The 17,904-nt window shown below is 47.1% G+C and overlaps 1 protein-coding gene across 1 annotated transcript in view; it reads left to right on the top strand.

Annotated features, from left to right (window-relative positions):
• The first annotated feature begins 5,689 nt into the window (after positions 1–5,689).
• Positions 5,690–17,904, top strand: part of LOC135542913 (actin remodeling regulator NHS-like) — a 175,684-nt gene continuing 163,469 nt past the window's right edge. The window contains 1 exon segment of the mRNA XM_064970055.1: positions 5,690–6,326. Within this exon segment, the coding sequence (XP_064826127.1) occupies positions 6,044–6,326 (283 nt within the window). The 5' untranslated portion in view covers positions 5,690–6,043.

The raw sequence follows: 17,904 nt of genomic DNA, 5'->3' as shown, positions 1-17,904 counted from the left end.
TTGTTAAAGCCTACCAGTGGTTTGTCTCAGCTCCTGTTTGCCCCTAGTCTCTCTTTGTTAAAGCCTACCAGTGGTTTGTCTCAGCTCCTGTTTGCCCCTAGTCTCTCTTTGTTAAAGCCTACCAGTGGTTTGTCTCAGCTCCTGTTTGCCCCTAGTCTCTCTTTTTGCCCCTCAGCTCCTGTTTCTGTCTCTCTTTGTTAAAGCCTACCAGTGGTTTGTCTCAGCTCCTGTTTGCCCCTAGTCTCTCTTTGTTAAAGCCTACCAGTGGTTTGTCTCAGCTCCTGTTTGCCCCTAGTCTCTCTTTGTTAAAGCCTACCAGTGGTTTGTCTCAGCTCCTGTTTGCCCCTAGTCTCTCTTTGTTAAAGCCTACCAGTGGTTTGTCTCAGCTCCTGTTTGCCCCTCTCTCTTTTTGCCCCAGTGGTTTGTCTCAGTCTGTTTCTAGTCTCTCTTTGTTAAAGCCTACCAGTGGTTTGTCTCAGCTCCTGTTTGCCCCTAGTCTCTCTTTGTTAAAGCCTACCAGTGGTTTGTCTCAGCTCCTGTTTGCCCCTAGTCTCTCTTTGTTAAAGCCTACCAGTGGTTTGTCTCAGCTCCTGTTTGCCCCTAGTCTCTCTTTGTTAAAGCCTACCAGTGGTTTGTCTCAGCTCCTGTTTGCCCCTAGTCTCTCTTTGTTAAAGCCTACCAGTGGTTTGTCTCAGCTCCTGTTTGCCCCTAGTCTCTCTTTGTTAAAGCCTACCAGTGGTTTGTCTCAGCTCCTGTTTGCCCCTAGTCTCTCTTTGTTAAAGCCTACCAGTGGTTTGTCTCAGCTCCTGTTTGCCCCTAGTCTCTCTTTGTTAAAGCCTACCAGTGGTTTGTCTCAGCTCCTGTTTGCCCCTAGTCTCTCTTTGTTAAAGCCTACCAGTGGTTTGTCTCAGCTCCTGTTTGCCCCTAGTCTCTCTTTGTTAAAGCCTACCAGTGGTTTGTCTCAGCTCCTGTTTGCCCCTAGTCTCTCTTTGTTAAAGCCTACCAGTGGTTTGTCTCAGCTCCTGTTTGCCCCTAGTCTCTCTTTGTTAAAGCCTACCAGTGGTTTGTCTCAGCTCCTGTTTGCCCCTAGTCTCTCTTTGTTAAAGCCTACCAGTGGTTTGTCTCAGCTCCTGTTTGCCCCTAGTCTCTCTTTGTTAAAGCCTACCAGTGGTTTGTCTCAGCTCCTGTTTGCCCCTAGTCTCTCTTTGTTAAAGCCTACCAGTGTTTGTCTCAGCTCCTGTTTGCCCCTAGTCTCTCTTTGTTAAAGCCTACCAGTGGTTTGTCTCAGCTCCTGTTTGCCCCTAGTCTCTCTTTGTTAAAGCCTACCAGTGGTTTGTCTCAGCTCCTGTTTGCCCCTAGTCTCTCTTTGTTAAAGCCTACCAGTGGTTTGTCTCAGCTCCTGTTTGCCCCTAGTCTCTCTTTGTTAAAGCCTACCAGTGGTTTGTCTCAGCTCCTGTTTGCCCCTAGTCTCTCTTTGTTAAAGCCTACCAGTGGTTTGTCTCAGCTCCTGTTTGCCCCTAGTCTCTCTTTGTTAAAGCCTACCAGTGGTTTGTCTCAGCTCCTGTTTGCCCCTAGTCTCTCTTTGTTAAAGCCTACCAGTGGTTTGTCTCAGCTCCTGTTTGCCCCTAGTCTCTCTTTGTTAAAGCCTACCAGTGGTTTGTCTCAGCTCCTGTTTGCCCCTAGTCTCTCTTTGTTAAAGCCTACCAGTGGTTTGTCTCAGCTCCTGTTTGCCCCTAGTCTCTCTTTGTTAAAGCCTACCAGTGGTTTGTCTCAGCTCCTGTTTGCCCCTAGTCTCCTGTTTTGTCTCTTAAAGCCTACCTGGTTTGTCTCATCTTTGCCTGTTTGCCCCTGTCTCTCCTGTTTGCCCCGCCTGTTAAAACACTGCCTGACCTTTGACCCTGGTTTGTCTCTGCTCCTGTACCTTGGTCTCTCTTTGATTACCGACCTCTGCCTGACCTGACCCTGGTTTGTCTCAGCTCCTGTTTACCTTGGTCTCTCTTTGTTAAAGCCTACCAGTGGTCCTACCTACCAGTGGTTTGTCTCAGCTCCTGTTTGCCCCTGACCCTTTGAGCCTGCCAGTGTTTGTCTCAGCTCCTGTACCTTGGTCTCTCTTTGATTAGCCGACCAGTGTTTGTCTGCCTGACCTGACCCTGAGCCTGTTTGCCTGCCATCCTGTACCTGGTCTCTGGATTATCCGACCCCTGTCTGACCTGACCCTGAGCCTGCCTGCCGTCCTGTACCTTGGTTTGTCTCTCTGGATTATCGACCCTCTGCCTGACCTGACCCTGAGCCTGCCTGCCGTCCTGTACCTTGGTCTCTGCTCTGGATTATCGACCCCTGCCTGACCTGACCCTGAGCCTGCCTGCCGTCCTGTACCTTGGTCTCTGGATTAGCTCCGACCCCTGCTCTGACCTGACCCTGAGCCTGCCTGCCATCCTGTACCTTGGTCTCTGGATTATCGACCAGTGGTTTGTCTGCCTGACCTGACCCTGAGCCTGCCTGCCGTCCTGTACCTTGGTCTCTCTCTGGATTATCGACCCCTGCCTGACCTGACCCTGAGCCTGCCTGCCGTCCTGTACCTTGGGCTCTCTGCTCTGATTAAAGCCTGACCCCCTGCCTGACCTGACCTCGCCCTCCTGGTTTTTGACCCTTGCCTCCTGACCTTGGTCTCGCCCTGGATTATCGAACACTGCCTGACCTTGAGCCTGCCTGCCATCCTGTACCTTGGTTCTGGATTACCGACCTATATCTGACCTGATACAGGTGTCCTTACCTTTTTGGATTAAACCTCTGACCTGACCCTGAGCCTGCCTGGATCCTGTACCTTGGTTACAAATTAGATTTGTCTGACCTGACCAAGAAAGCCTCTAGAGCCTGTACCTCAGCTTTCTGGAGACCGACCACTGAATCTGACCTGACCCTGAGCCTGCCTGAGTCCTGTACCTTGGTCTCTGTCTGGATTAGACCCTGTCTGACCTGACCCTGAGCCTGCTGATCCTGTACCTTGGTCTCTGAAACGACCCCTGCCTGACCTGACCTCTGTCTGAGCCTGCCTGCTATCCTCACCTTGGTCTTGGTCGACCCTGCCTGACCTGACGGAGCCTGCCTGCCGTCCTGTACCTTGGTCTCTGCTCTGGATTATCGACCCCTGCCTGACCTGACCCTGAGCCTGCCTGCCGTCCAGTACCTTGGTCCTGCTCTGGATTATCGACCTAACCTGCCTGACCTGACCTGTCGTTTGCTTGCTCCTGGTTACAATAAACATTGTTACTTTGCAATACATTTCAACTCTATATCTGACATGATACAGGTGTCTTCTTTTGTTAAACCTATAACCATGTGTGTAGGTGGATACTTTGTTACAAAGTAGATTTGTTTAAGACGACCAAGAAAACCTCTAGAGCCTGTCCTCAGCTTTGTAGGAGACCGGACACTGAATCACTGTAATAACATCCTAGAGCCTGTCATTCAACTTTGTAGGAGACCGGACACTGAACCACTGCAGATCACCCTAGAGCCTGTCCCTCAGCTTTGCTAACTTAGGGGTGTGTTAAATGGACCACTATACAGAACCAGGCCTGACGGGGTGTGTTAATGAGGACCACTATACAGAACCAGGCCTGACGCCCAGGTGTTAAAGGACCACTATACAGACCACTATACAACCAGGCCGGGGGTGTGTTAAATGACGGGGTGTGTTAAAGGACCACTATACAGGGACCACTATACAGGTGTGTTAAAGGACCACTATACAGAACCAGGCCTGACGGGGTGTGTTAAAGGAACTATAAGGCCTGTTAAAGGACCACTATACAGAACCAGGCCTGACTGTGTTAAAGGACCACTATACAGAACCAGGCCTGACGGGGGTGTTAAATGACCACTATACAGAACCAGGCCTGACGGGGGTGTGTTAAAGGACCACTATACAGAACCAGGCCTGACGGGGGTGTTAAAGGACCACTATACAGAACCAGGCCTGACGGGGGTGTGTTAAAGGACCACTATACAGAACCAGGCCTGACGGGGCTGTGTTAAATGACCACTATACAGAACCAGGCCTGACAGGGGTGTTAAATGACCACTATACAGAACCAGGCCTGACGGGGGTGTGTTAAAGGACCACTATACAGAACCAGGCCTGACGGGGGTGTTAAAGGACCACTATACAGAACCAGGCCTGACAGGGGTGGGTTAAAGGACCACTATACAGAACCAGGCCTGACGGGGTGTGTTAAATGACCACTATACAGAACCAGGCCTGAGGGGTGGGTTAAACCACTATACAGGGTGGTGTTAAATGACCACTATACAGAACCAGGCCTGACAGGGGTGTTAAATGACCACTATACAGAACCAGGCCTGACAGGGGTGTGTTAAATGACCACTATACAGAACCAGGCCTGACAGGGGTGTTAAATGACCACTATACAGAACCAGGCCTGACAGGGGTGAGTTAAATGACCACTATACAGAACCAGGCCTGACAGGGGTGGGTTAAATGACCACTATACAGAACCAGGCCTGACGGGGCTGTGTTAAATGACCACTATACAGAACCAGGCCTGACAGGGGTGTTAAATGACCACTATACAGAACCAGCCCTGACAGGGGTGGGTTAAATGACCACTATACAGAACCAGGCCTGACAGGGGTGTTAAATTACCACTATACAGAACCAGGCCTGACAGGGGTCAACAGGGCTGTGTTAAATGACTACTATACAGAACCAGGCCTGACAGGGGTCAACAGGGCTGTGTTAAATGACTACTATACAGAACCAGGCCTGACAGGGGTCAACAGGGCTGTGTTAAATGACTACTATACAGAACCAGACCTGACAGGGGTCAACAGGGCTGTGTTAAATGACTACTATACAGAACCAGGCCTGACAGGGGTCAACAGGGCTGTGTTATATGACTACTATACAGAACCAGGCCTGACAGGGGTCAACAGGGCTGTGTTATATGACTACTATACAGAACCAGGCCTGACAGGGGTCAACAGGGCTGTGTTAAAAGGGCAATCAGCAGATGCTACATCCACTTTTGGACTCAGAAATGAATGATATGTACCCATTGATTCTTGAAGAATGTAACTTATAAATGCCTAATGAACTCAGTTGAACTGTCGTACCCCATCAGAACCCCAAATATAAGCTTGTTTTACTACAGTGTTTGTAAACAACGCACATTTAAATAAACACTATATAGCCGGGTTAAATCTATCATTTTGATATCATGGATGTCAGCCCTTGCATGGCCTTAAACAGTGGGTCTGAATGAAGACCTATGAAGTGACAACTGGTGTGGCATATCTTGTTTTATTACATAGGAACAATGAACCTGCGTTTTTATCATAAATGTCAATGATTAATTGGTGTTGTCTGTCAGTTCTTTAAACAATATACTTTAGTAGTTATCGGCCCAAGGCCAATGGACTTTTCTTTGGTTTATACAATTTATATGATCTTGACCTCAGCAATGCAGCTAAAGATTAGATCAACCTGAATCTTTTCTCAAAGACAAATATCTGACTATATTCCAGCCCTCTATTTTTCATACGCTGCTCTTCCCATTATGACTGTAACAGTAGAGACAGTATGCAGCACGCGCTTCGCCGTTGATTTGCCGCTCAACACACTAGGCAGGCCACTGCCGCTTGAATAGCTTCCGCTATTCCTGAATCCTGATCCGGATCTGAGGACAACACTCCGGGGTTTTGTGTTCTCTTCCTTTAAAGCCCTCACGCTCTATTCTGGAGCAATGAAAAACTAGAACCGGGGAGGCCACCGAGGCAACCCAAGATCATTCGGGAAGCGCGGATCTTATATGCAGGCAGGCTGCGCCACGCGTCGGGAGAACGGACGGAGTAAGATCTCAGCAACGAAAAGGATGGAGGGTCTGAAGGAGACACGGGGAACTTTGGATTGAGGAGGGGACGAGGGACGGAAGACCGCCCGATGAACGACAGTTTTTTTCTTGGATATTTTTTGTGTGCTTTTTTTAGGGGGGATTTTGGATAATTTTTGCGGTTGATCAAAATGCCATTTGCCAAAAGGATTGTAGAACCCCAGTTACTGTGCAGGTTACCTATTCCAAATGACGAAGGCTCGCTCAACGTTGAGGATCTGTGCTCCATCAATAATGTGGTGCTCTCGCGGACCTTGCGGCAGCTCTCCGACCTGGCCAAACACGCCTGCTCCCTATTCCAGGAGCTGGAGAACGAGATCATGTCCACCAACCAGAGGGTCTGGGTTCTGCAGAATAAAATAGGGAAGATCCAACAGAACGCCAGCGGTCTAGATCCCAAAAAGGAGGCCGTGCGTAAGTAGCCTAACCACCATGACTCAAATGTCTAAATTGTACGCTATGTTATAGTTGCGTCTGCTTCTGCAATGTGTGGGATTTGTGTTTATATTCCATTCATTCCGAGGCAACGCAGTGCGTTCAAGTCGTAAGGACACACACGCCTCGATTTTCGCGGCGCCCGAGCCCACACTAGAATCTCCTTCACATTGAAATGTGTCACACGGATGCATGCGCACACCTGCATTGCACTGACCTGGCCCTGATATTGTGAATTTGTTATACCGAATCTAAAATATGAATATACGCTCACACAAACCCATTATGTGCTGTTTGGAGTTTCACATCCGTGCGTATTTTTCCCTTGACTGTTTAAAAAAAATAATTTGATGTAGAATTTCTGAGCTTCGGAGAAGTCATGCCACAGAGGGGCGTGTAGTCTGCATTGGAATGGGCAGCGGTACCAGTGGCAGTATCCTCAACATCATCATCATCATCTCTTGGTAGTATCCTAGCCTGCATCTAATATAGCTGTGACTGAATGCGTAAAACGCAACATTCTATAATGGAATTTAAGGAATAAATATGGAATGTTGAATATCGTTCTCAGAATGCAGTGTGATATTGTAGACACTCATCATCCGCCGCTAGAGAAAACCCACCTTTGACAGCCTAGCATTAATCGTCCTAGCATTAATAATGACTTTATATGGAGATGGACATTGCGGTCCGAATATGAAGTCATGGATAGATAGTATATGACTGGTAATTATGTCATTATAAGATGATGATTAAACACAGACAATTGTTCAATGGATGGATGCATCTGGGAAGAAACCCAGTGGCCTCAATTGGAGGGACTGCAAGCCCATAGATATGAATAGGCTAGATGTTGTTTTGGATGTGTTGATGTTCTATGTGTTTGATGTCTGTTTCACATCATATGGTGCAGTAGATAGGGAATGGTAGGTACCTGGCGCTGACCTTATGCAGTCATAGGCTGTCTGAAAATGGTTCCTGCATAAGCAACATACTGTGGATTCATTCCCGTAGCCGAGCCTTCTATTTCCAGGGAACTAAACAGCATTCTAAGCCTCAGGCGAAATGAAGGGTGGAAAAATAACACGACTCCATCTTTAAAATTCATTTCAGTCATCCACCCTGGCTTTCCCCCTCTCTCTTCCCTTTTCTCTCTCTTCCTCCCTCCCTCCCTCCCTTCTCTCCCTCTCTCTTCCTCGAGCCACAGCAGTCAGTGTAATGCAAGCCATGGTTTAGTTACGTAAGGAAAAGAGAGACATTCACTTATTCCACTATTTCTAACAGTCACCTAACTGAGACGTGATGGTGATGTTGTAGCCTAGAAATTGTAGTGCTACTGCTGTTGCTGTGAATCATCATGGAGTATTGAGAAAGAGAGAGATTGTGAGAGAGACAGAGAGTAAGAGAGGGGGGGGGGGGGGGTAGAGGCCAACTCTGATGTGGATGGATGCAGTGATGTTGATGTGGTCTGGGTTTGGCTGTAGGTAGGCATGCTGCTAGCCGAGACTGGGCAGCAGCATGGCTTAACTAAGCCAGTGAAAGGGCGCTAGGGAGGACTGTCAATGGCTGGATTGGAGGGACGAGGAGGATGAGGATCGTTCCTCTCCAGTGTTGATGTTAAACTAATCCCTGGCTCTCTGGGATGCTGTGTTCAAAGAAATATAATAGCTAGAACAGGAAAAAGCCTCATGCCATTGCAATTGGCTTGAATGGAGATTCCTGTTCTAGTAAGCCTAATTCTATGTTTATGGCTGTTAAGCATGCATCAAATCAAACTTTATTTGTCACATGCACCCGAATACAGTAGGTGTAGGTAGACCTTACCGGGAAATGCTTACTGACAAGCCCTTAACCAACAGTGTAGACCTTACCGTGAAATGCTTACCTACAAGCCCTTAACCAACAGTGTAGTCCTTACCGTGAAATGCTTACCTACAAGCCCTTAACCAACAGTGTAGTCCTTACCGTGAAATGCTTACCTACAAGCCCTTAACCAACAGTGTAGTCCTTACCGTGAAATGCTTACCTACAAGCCCTTAACCAACAGTGTAGTCCTTACCGTGAAATGCTTACCTACAAGCCCTTAACCAACAGTGTAGTCCTTACCGTGAAATGCTTACCTACAAGCCCTTAACCAACAGTGTAGACCTTACTGTGAAATGCTTACCTACAAGCCCTTAACCAACAGTGTAGTCCTTACTGTGAAATGCTTACCTACAAGCCCTTAACCAACAGTGTAGACCTTACTGTGAAATGCTTACCTACAAGCCCTTAACCAACAGTGTAGTCCTTACCGTGAAATGCTTACCTACAAGCCCTTAACCAACAGTGTAGACCTTCGTGAAATGCTTACCTACAAGCCCTTAACCAACAGTGTAGTCCTTACCGTGAAATGCTTACCTACAAGCCCTTAACCAACAGTGTAGTCCTTATGAAATGCTTACCTACAAGCCCTTAACCAACAGTGTAGTCCTTACTGGTGAAATGCTTACCTACAAGCCCTTAAAAAATAAAATCAATAACAAGAACCAACAGTGTGTCCTTACTGTGAAATGCTTACCTACAAGGTTACCAACAGTGTAGTCCTTAGTGTGAAATGCTTACCTACAAGCCAGGTTACCAACAGTGTGCGGGGGTAGACCTTAGTGTGCGGGGTACAGGTTACAACAGTGTGTAGTACCTTAGTGTGCTTACCTACAAGCCCTTAACCAACAGTGTAGACCTTACTGTGAAATGCAGTGTGCGGGGTACAAGGTTAACCAACAGTGTGAGTCAGTAACCAACAGTGTAGAGCTTACCGTGAAATGCTTACTTACAAGCCCTTAACCAACAGTGTAGGTAGACCTTACCGTGAAATGCTTACTTACAAGCCCTTAATCAACAGTGCAGTTCAAGAAAAGTTAAGAAAATATTTACCAAATAAACTCAAGTAAAAAATAAAATCAATAACAATAATGAGGCTATACTGAGTCAGTGTGCGGGGGTACAGGTTACACTGAGTCAGTGTGCGGGGGTACAGGTTACACTGAGTCAGTGTGCGGGGGTACAGGTTACACTGAGTCAGTGTGCGGGGGTACAGGTTACACTGAGTCAGTGTGCGGGGGTACAGGTTACACTGAGTCAGTGTGCGGGGGTACAGGTTACACTGAGTCAGTGTGCGGGGGTACAGGTTACACTGAGTCAGTGTGCGGGGGTACAGGTTACACTGAGTCAGTGTGCGGGGGTACAGGTTACACTGAGTCAGTGTGCGGGGTACAGGTTACACTGAGTCAGTGTGCGGGGTACAGGTTACACTGAGTCAGTGTGCGGGGTACAGGTTACACTGAGTCAGTGTGCGGGGGTACAGGTTACACTGAGTCAGTGTGCGGGGGTACAGGTTATACTGAGTCAGTGTGCGGGGGTACAGGTTACACTGAGTCAGTGTGCGGGGGTACAGGTTACACTGAGTCAGTGTGCGGGGGTACAGGTTACACTGAGTCAGTGTGCGGGGGTACAGGTTATACTGAGTCAGTGTGCGGGGTACAGGTTACACTGAGTCAGTGTGCGGGGGTACAGGTTATACTGAGTCAGTGTGCGGGGGTACAGGTTATACTGAGTCAGTGTGCTGGGGGTACAGGTTACACTGAGTCAGTGTGCGGGGGTACAGGTTACACTGAGTCAGTGTGCGGGGGTACAGGTTATACTGAGTCAGTGTGCGGGGTACAGGTTACACTGAGTCAGTGTGCGGGGGTACAGGTTACACTGAGTCAGTGTGCGGGGTACAGGTTATACTGAGTCAGTGTGCGGGGGTACAGGTTACACTGAGTCAGTGTGCGGGGTACAGGTTACACTGAGTCAGTGTGCGGGGGTACAGGTTACACTGAGTCAGTGTGCGGGGTACAGGTTACACTGAGTCAGTGTGCGGGGGTACAGGTTACACTGAGTCAGTGTGCGGGGTACAGGTTACACTGAGTCAGTGTGCGGGGGTACAGGTTATACTGAGTCAGTGTGCGGGGGTACAGGTTACACTGAGTCAGTGTGCGGGGGTACAGGTTACACTGAGTCAGTGTGCGGGGGTACAGGTTATACTGAGTCAGTGTGCGGGGGTACAGGTTACACTGAGTCAGTGTGCGGGGGTACAGGTTACACTGAGTCAGTGTGCGGGGGTACAGGTTACACTGAGTCAGTGTGCGGGGGGTACAGGTTACACTGAGTCAGTGTGCGGGGTACAGGTTACACTGAGTCAGTGTGCGGGGGTACAGTTTACACTGAGTCAGTGTGCGGGGGTACAGGTTACACTGAGTCAGTGTGCGGGGGTACAGGTTAGTTGAGGTCATTTATACATGTACTGTAGGTAGGTGTGACTACTGTCCAATGCAAATGAATGGGGCTGGGAATCTAGACTAGAGACTATTTATTTAGATCTATTTCCAGCCCACTGATCTGATCTGGCACGTTTTGAATTTAATCATTTGTTGGTTATTAGCATGTACTCAAACCTTTTGCTAAAAATAACTTAAATGTGTAGATAATAAATTACTTTCAAATGCAGCTACTCTGGCCTGAAGTGTTCCTCTTTGCTGACACTGACAGGGAACTTTCAAATGTAGCTACTCTGGCCTGAAGTGTCCCTCTTTGCTAACACTGACAGGGAACTTTCAAATGTAGCTACTCTGGCCTGAAGTGTTCCTCTTTGCTGACACTGACAGGGAACTTTCAAATGTAGCTACTCTGGCCTGAAGTGTCCCTCTTTGCTAACACTGACAGGGAACTTTCAAATGTAGCTACTCTGGCCTGAAGTGTCCCTCTTTGCTAACACTGACAGGGAACTTTCAAATGTAGCTACTCTGGCCTGAAGTGTCCCCCTTTGCTAACACTGACAGGGAACTTTCAAATGTAGCTACTCTGGCCTGAAGTGTCCCTCTTTGCTAACACTGACAGGGAACTTTCAAATGCAGCTACTCTGGCCTGGAGTGGCCCTCTTTGCTAACATTGACAGGGAACGTTCAAATGTAGCTACTCTGGCCTGAAGTGGCCCTCTTTGCTGACACTGACAGGGAACTTTCAAATGCAGCTACTCTGGCCTGGAGTGGCCCTCTTTGCTAACACTGACAGGGAACTTTCAAATGTAGCTACTCTGGCCTGGAGTGGCCCTCTTTGCTAACACTGACAGGGAACTTTCAAATGCAGCTACTCTGGCCTGGAGTGGCCCTCTTTGCTAACACTGACACTTAGTTAGTCATAGCCAGTTGAAGTTTCACGCGATGATTACCCTTATCGTTGGTGATGGCCTGGCCTTCTATAATGTCATCTCAACAGAGATGGTGGGGAACCTGGCTTGTCATCTTAGTTTAGGTTGAAAGTGGCTGGAGTGGAGGCTGAGGCTGAATGGTGATGTTGGTGAGAGTGATGAGGCTGGGGTTAGTTAGACACATGGCCAGGGAACCCCCAAATCCTCTACCCCCCTCCACAAGCAGCCCAGACAGACCAGACCGTCCCTCTGCTTCTCCACAGGGGAGGGGCGGGCCATGTGAAGGCATCAAAGCCTGACCTGACCCCCCCCTGGCTCCCTGACCCCCTGGCCTCTTAGCCCTGAGAAGGGAATAGTTTCACTATGAACTCTACTCAAGGAGAACTCAAAAGAGAGTCGTTTCAGTAGTTTACAGTTTGCCATTCATGTGTTCCATCCACTACCAGGCATGCTGTTGCTGATGTTCCTCAGGTCTTAGTTCCATCCACTACCAGGCATGTTGTGACTGGTGTTCCTCAGGTCTTAGTTCCATCCACTACCAGGCATGCTGTGACTGGTGTTCCTCAGGTCTTAGTTCCATCCACTACCAGGCATGCTGTGACTGGTGTTCCTCAGGTCTTAGTTCCATCCACTACCAGGCATGTTGTGACTGGTGTTCCTCAGGTCTTAGTTCCATCCACTACCAGGCATGCTGTTCCTCAGTTCTTAGTTCCATCCACTACCAGGCATGCTGTGCTGGTGTTCCTGGTGTTCCTCAGTTCTTAGTTCCATCCACTACCAGGCATGTTGTGACTGGTGTTCCTCAGTTCTTAGTTCCATCCACTACCAGGCATGCTGTGACTGGTGTTCCTCAGTTCTTAGTTCCATCCACTACCAGGCATGTTGTGGGTGGTGTTCCTCAGGTCTTAGTTCCATCCACTACCAGGCATGCTGTGACCGGTGTTCCTCAGTTCTTAGTTCTTAGTTCCATCCACTACCAGGCATGCTGTGACTGGTGTTCCTCAGTTCTTAGTTCCATCCACTACCAGGCATGCTGTGACTGGTTCTTAGTTCTTAGTTCCATCCACTACCAGGCATGCTGTGACTGGTGTTCCTCAGTTCTTAGTTCCATCCACTACCAGGCATGCTGTGACTGGTGTTCCTCAGTTCTTAGTTCCATCCACTACCAGGCATGTTGTGACTGGTGTTCCTCAGTTCTTAGTTCCATCCACTACCAGGCATGTTGTGACTGGTGTTCCTCAGTTCTTAGTTCCATCCACTACCAGGCATGCTGTGACTGGTGTTCCTCAGTTCTTAGTTCCATCCACTACCAGGCATGTTGTGACTGGTGGTAGTTCCATCCACTACCAGGCATGTGTCTGGTGTTCCTCAGTTCTTAGTTCTTAGTTCCATCCACTACCAGGCATGCTGTGACTGGTGTTCCTCAGTTCTTAGTTCCATCCACTACCAGGCATGTTGTGACTGGTGTTCCTCAGTTCTTAGTTCCATCCACTACCAGGCATGCTGTGACTGGTGTTCTTAGTTCCTTAGTTCCATCCACTACCAGGCATGTTGTGACTGGTGTTCCTCAGTTCTTAGTTCCATCCACTACCAGGCATGCTGTGACTGGTGTTCCTCAGTTCTTAGTTCCATCCACTACCAGGCATGCTGTGACTGGTGTTCCTCAGTTCTTAGTTCCATCCACTACCAGGCATGCTGTGACTGGTGTTCCTCAGTTCTTAGTTCTTAGTTCCATCCACTACCAGGCATGCTGTGACTGGTGTTCCTCAGTTCTTAGTTCCATCCACTACCAGGCATGTTGTGACTGGTGTTCCTCAGGTCTTAGTTCCATCCACTACCAGGCTTGTTGTGACTGGTGTTCCTCAGTTCTTAGTTCCATCCACTACCAGGCATGTTGTGACTGGTGTTCCTCAGTTCTTAGTTCCATCCACTACCAGGCATGTTGTGACTGGTGTTCCTCAGTTCTTAGTTCCATCCACTACCAGGCATGCTGTGACTGGTGTTCCTCAGTTCTTAGTTCCATCCACTACCAGGCATGTTGTGACTGGTGTTCCTCAGTTCTTAGTTCCATCCACTACCAGGCATGTTGTGACTGGTGTTCCTCAGTTCTTAGTTCCATCCACTACCAGGCATGTTGTGACTGGTGTTCCTCAGTTCTTAGTTCCATCCACTACCAGGCATGCTGTGACTGGTGTTCCTCAGTTCTTAGTTCCATCCACTACCAGGCATGTTCTTGTGACTGGTGTTCCTCAGGTCTTAGTTCCATCCACTACCAGGCATGTTGTGACTGGTGTTCCTCAGTTCTTAGTTCCATCCACTACCAGGCATGTTGTGACTGGTGTTCCTCAGTTCTTAGTTCCATCCACTACCAGGCATGTTGTGACTGGTGTTCCTCAGTTCTTAGTTCCATCCACTACCAGGCATGCTGTGACTGGTGTTCCTCAGTTCTTAGTTCTCTGAACTGAAAAGCTTCTTATTAATGATTTCCTCCTTCTTAACTAAATACAACTGACCCTGAGGGGGGGATAGGTACACACACTAACACAAGGACACGCACACTAACACAAGGACACGCACACACACACACACACACACACACACACACACACACACACAAACTCCTGGTGCTGTTTGAGAGGGCTGCCAGGTGAATAAGACACCCTGAGGGGTACATCCTAAAGAACAGGAAGTACAGATTGTTCAGGGATCAGTTGTGCTGTTGACAGAAAGGATAGATTGTTCAGGGATCAGTTGTGCTGTTGACAGAAAGGATAGATTGTTCAGAAATCAGTTGTTCTGTTGACAGAAAGGATAGATTGTTCTGGGATCAGTTGTGCTGTTGACAGAAAGGATAGATTGTTCAGTGATCAGTTGTGCTGTTGACAGAAAGGATAGATTGTTCAGGGATCAGTTGTGCTGTTGACAGAAAGGATAGATTGTTCAGGGATCAGTTGTTCTGTTGACAGAAAGGATAGATTGTTCTGGGATCAGTTGTGCTGTTGACAGAAAGGATAGATTGTTCAGGGATCAGTTGTGCTGTTGACAGAAAGGATAGATTGTTCAGGGATCAGTTGTGCTGTTGACAGAAAGGATAGATTGTTCAGGGATCAGTTGTGCTGTTGACAGAAAGGATAGATTGTTCAGGGATCAGTTGTTCTGTTGACAGAAAGGATAGATTGTTCTGGGATCAGTTGTGCTGTTGACAGAAAGGACAGATTGTTCAGGGATCAGTTGTGCTGTTGACAGAAAGGATAGATTGTTCTGGGATCAGTTGTGCTGTTGACAGAAAGGATAGATTGTTCAGGGATCAGTTGTGCAACATTGCATTAGAAGGGTCAGTCAGCCCCTGAGGTGAAGGTGTGGGCTTTTTCATTCACTAAACTATGTTTTTCTCTGCAATATGTACCCTAGTTATTGACACATAGTCCAGAGGATGGGTTAGTGTCACACATTTTATAATCACGAAGTCATACCTTTACAGTGCTCTGTTTCAGTGTTGATGAATAAGCTACATTGAACTACATTACAGTTCTCGTGTTAGATTTTTTTTTACAGCACATGAACTACAGTTGAGGAGAGGTGGTGATTACCTTCATTATGATCTGATCTGGTCAACAGGAGTGCAATATGCTGTAGCATGGAGATCCATGACTTCTCCTCTCTACTTTGGCCGTCATGTGTGAATCAGAATGGCACATGACTAGGTTTTTCACACCGATAATCTAATCCATGAGAATCAACAAGCACTTGGGATCTCAGCTCAGGAGCCCTACTGTAAATGATATACACTGTAGAGAATCTGATTTGGTTTTCTCAAAGACACAGTCTATAAGAGTTCCTGCTGTTCAATGGTCATTTCAATAATATGTCATCTCTTTTCGGTCCAACACTGGAAGCAGTGTTTTTGGATATTGGATTAAAGTACAGGCTCTGAGCTTCACTGCAATTGGAAGAACACTGGGAAAGTAATGCTACGGTGAAAGTTGATAAACTTGTAAACCCACTTTTGAGAAATGGCCCTTGAAAAGTTTTGGCTCAGTTTTTTACACTTCCTTGTTCACAAAACATGTTTATACTTTAGAGGGCCTTCAAGATTAAAAGATTTTGTTATTCACACCCCTTGACTTTTCCCAAGTGGAATAACATTTTGTTGTGTTACAGCCCAAGTGGAATTTACAAGTGGATTAAATGTAGATTTTGTTACTGGCATACACACAATACCCGTAATGTCCAAGTGGAATAATGTTTATTTTTGTTTGTTACTGGCATACACACAATACCCGTAATGTCCAAGTGGAATAATGTTTAGTTACTGGCATACACACAAATAATGTTGGAATAATGTTTATTTTTGTTTGTTACTGGCATACACACAATACCCGTAATGTCCAAGTGGAATATTGTTTATTTTTGTTTGTTACTGGCATACACACAATACCCGTAATGTCCAAGTGGAATAATGTTTATTTTTCATTTGTACAAATGAATTAAAATGAATTGTCTTGAGTAAATAAGTATTCAACCTCTTTTGTTATGGCAAGCCAAAATAAGTTTGCAAGCCCCCAAAAAATGATTGGCTTAACGGGTCTCATAATAACGTGCATGGACTCACTCTGTTTGCAGTGTTTAACAGGATTTTAGTATGACTGCCTCATCTCTGTACCCCACACAATTATCTGTAAGGTCCCTCAGTCGAGCAGTGACAGACCAGGGAGGTTTTCCAATGCCTTGTAAAAGAAGGGCACCTATTGGTAGATGGGTAAAAAACAGCAGACCTTGAATATCCCCTTGAGCATGGTGAAATATGATTAACACTTTGCATGGTGTATCGATACACCCAGTCACTACATAGATACAGGTGTCCTTCCTAACTCAGTTGCCGGAGAGGAAGAAATTTCATGGTGACTTTAAAATAGTTACAGAGTTCAATGGCTGTGATAGGAGAAAAGTGAGGATGGATCAACAACATTTGTAGTTACTCCACAATACTAACCTAGATGATAGAGTGAAAAGAAGGAAACCTCCATGACCTGCATACACCCATGTCACGCATACACCCATGTCACCCATACACCCATGTCACCCATACACCCATGTCAACCATGTCACCCATACACCCATGTCGCCCATGTCACCCATACACCCATGTCACCCATACACATATGTCACCCATACACCCACGTCACCCATGTCACCCATGTCACCCATACACCCATGTCACCCATACACCCATGTCACCCATACACCCATGTCACCCATACACCCATGTCACCCATACACCCATGTCACCCATTGAGCTTGTTTGGGATGATCAGGATTGACTGAATCAAATTGACTGATTTCCTTATATGAACTGTAACTCAGTAAAATCTTTGAAATTGTTGCATGTTGCGTTCATATTTTTGTTCAGTGTAGCAATGTAAACAGCTTTCTGAGATTTGAGTAAAATATTACTACACATATCATACACGTAGCGAGCTAGTGAGCCAGCCAGCTAACATTAGCTAGCTAGTGAGTCAGCCAGCTAACATTAGCTAGCTAGTGAGCCAGCCAGCTAACATTAGCTAGCTAGTGAGCCAGCCAGCTAACATTAGCTAGCTAGTGAGCCAACCAGCTAACATTAGCTGGCTAACAGTACGCTTTAACTTGCAATGAAAATGTCTTTAGAAACGTGTAATATCTGAAAATATAGCTAGACTCTTACCCGCGTACGTGGACGAATGCTTCACGGCCATGGTTGCCTTTAGTTTGAAGATGTAATCTAGAGACAAGTGTTTTATAAAACAGCCTTCTGTGTTCTCTTTTTGACTCCCTCTGCATTAGCAATCAAACTCTGTTTCCCCAGGGCATTCCAATGATTTCAAAACTCTGTCAATTTCTTCCGTGACAACAACACTGTTGATCTCCATTTCTTCCCTGTCATCAGAAGACTCTACAATGTCTAGCTCAATAAAGAAGAAATAAAGTTTTATTGTGGCCTCCAAAGCGGCGCAGCGGTTTAAGGCTTTACATTGCACTGCTTGAGGCATCACTACAGACCCGGGTTCGATCCCAGGCTGTGCCACAACTGGCAGTTGGCCCAGTGTTGTCCAGGTTAATTGAGGGTTTGACCGGCGGGGCTTATTGCACTCTAGCGACTCCTTGTGACGGGCCGGGCGCCTGCCGGCTGACTTCGTTTGACGGTGTTTCCTGGTGCGGGTGGCTTCTGGGTTAAGCGGGAGGGTGTTAAAAAGCGCGGTTTGTCGGGTCATCTTTTGGAGGACGCATGATTTGACCTTCACCTCTCCTGAGCCCTTTGGGGAGTTGCAGTGATGAGACAAGATTGTA

Source organism: Oncorhynchus masou, chromosome 7 (genome assembly GCF_036934945.1).
Source record: "Oncorhynchus masou masou isolate Uvic2021 chromosome 7, UVic_Omas_1.1, whole genome shotgun sequence".
In the NCBI taxonomy this organism is placed as follows: domain Eukaryota; kingdom Metazoa; phylum Chordata; class Actinopteri; order Salmoniformes; family Salmonidae; genus Oncorhynchus; species Oncorhynchus masou.
Note: the sequence above shows the minus strand (reverse complement) of the source record. Positions and strands in the feature narration are given on the sequence as shown.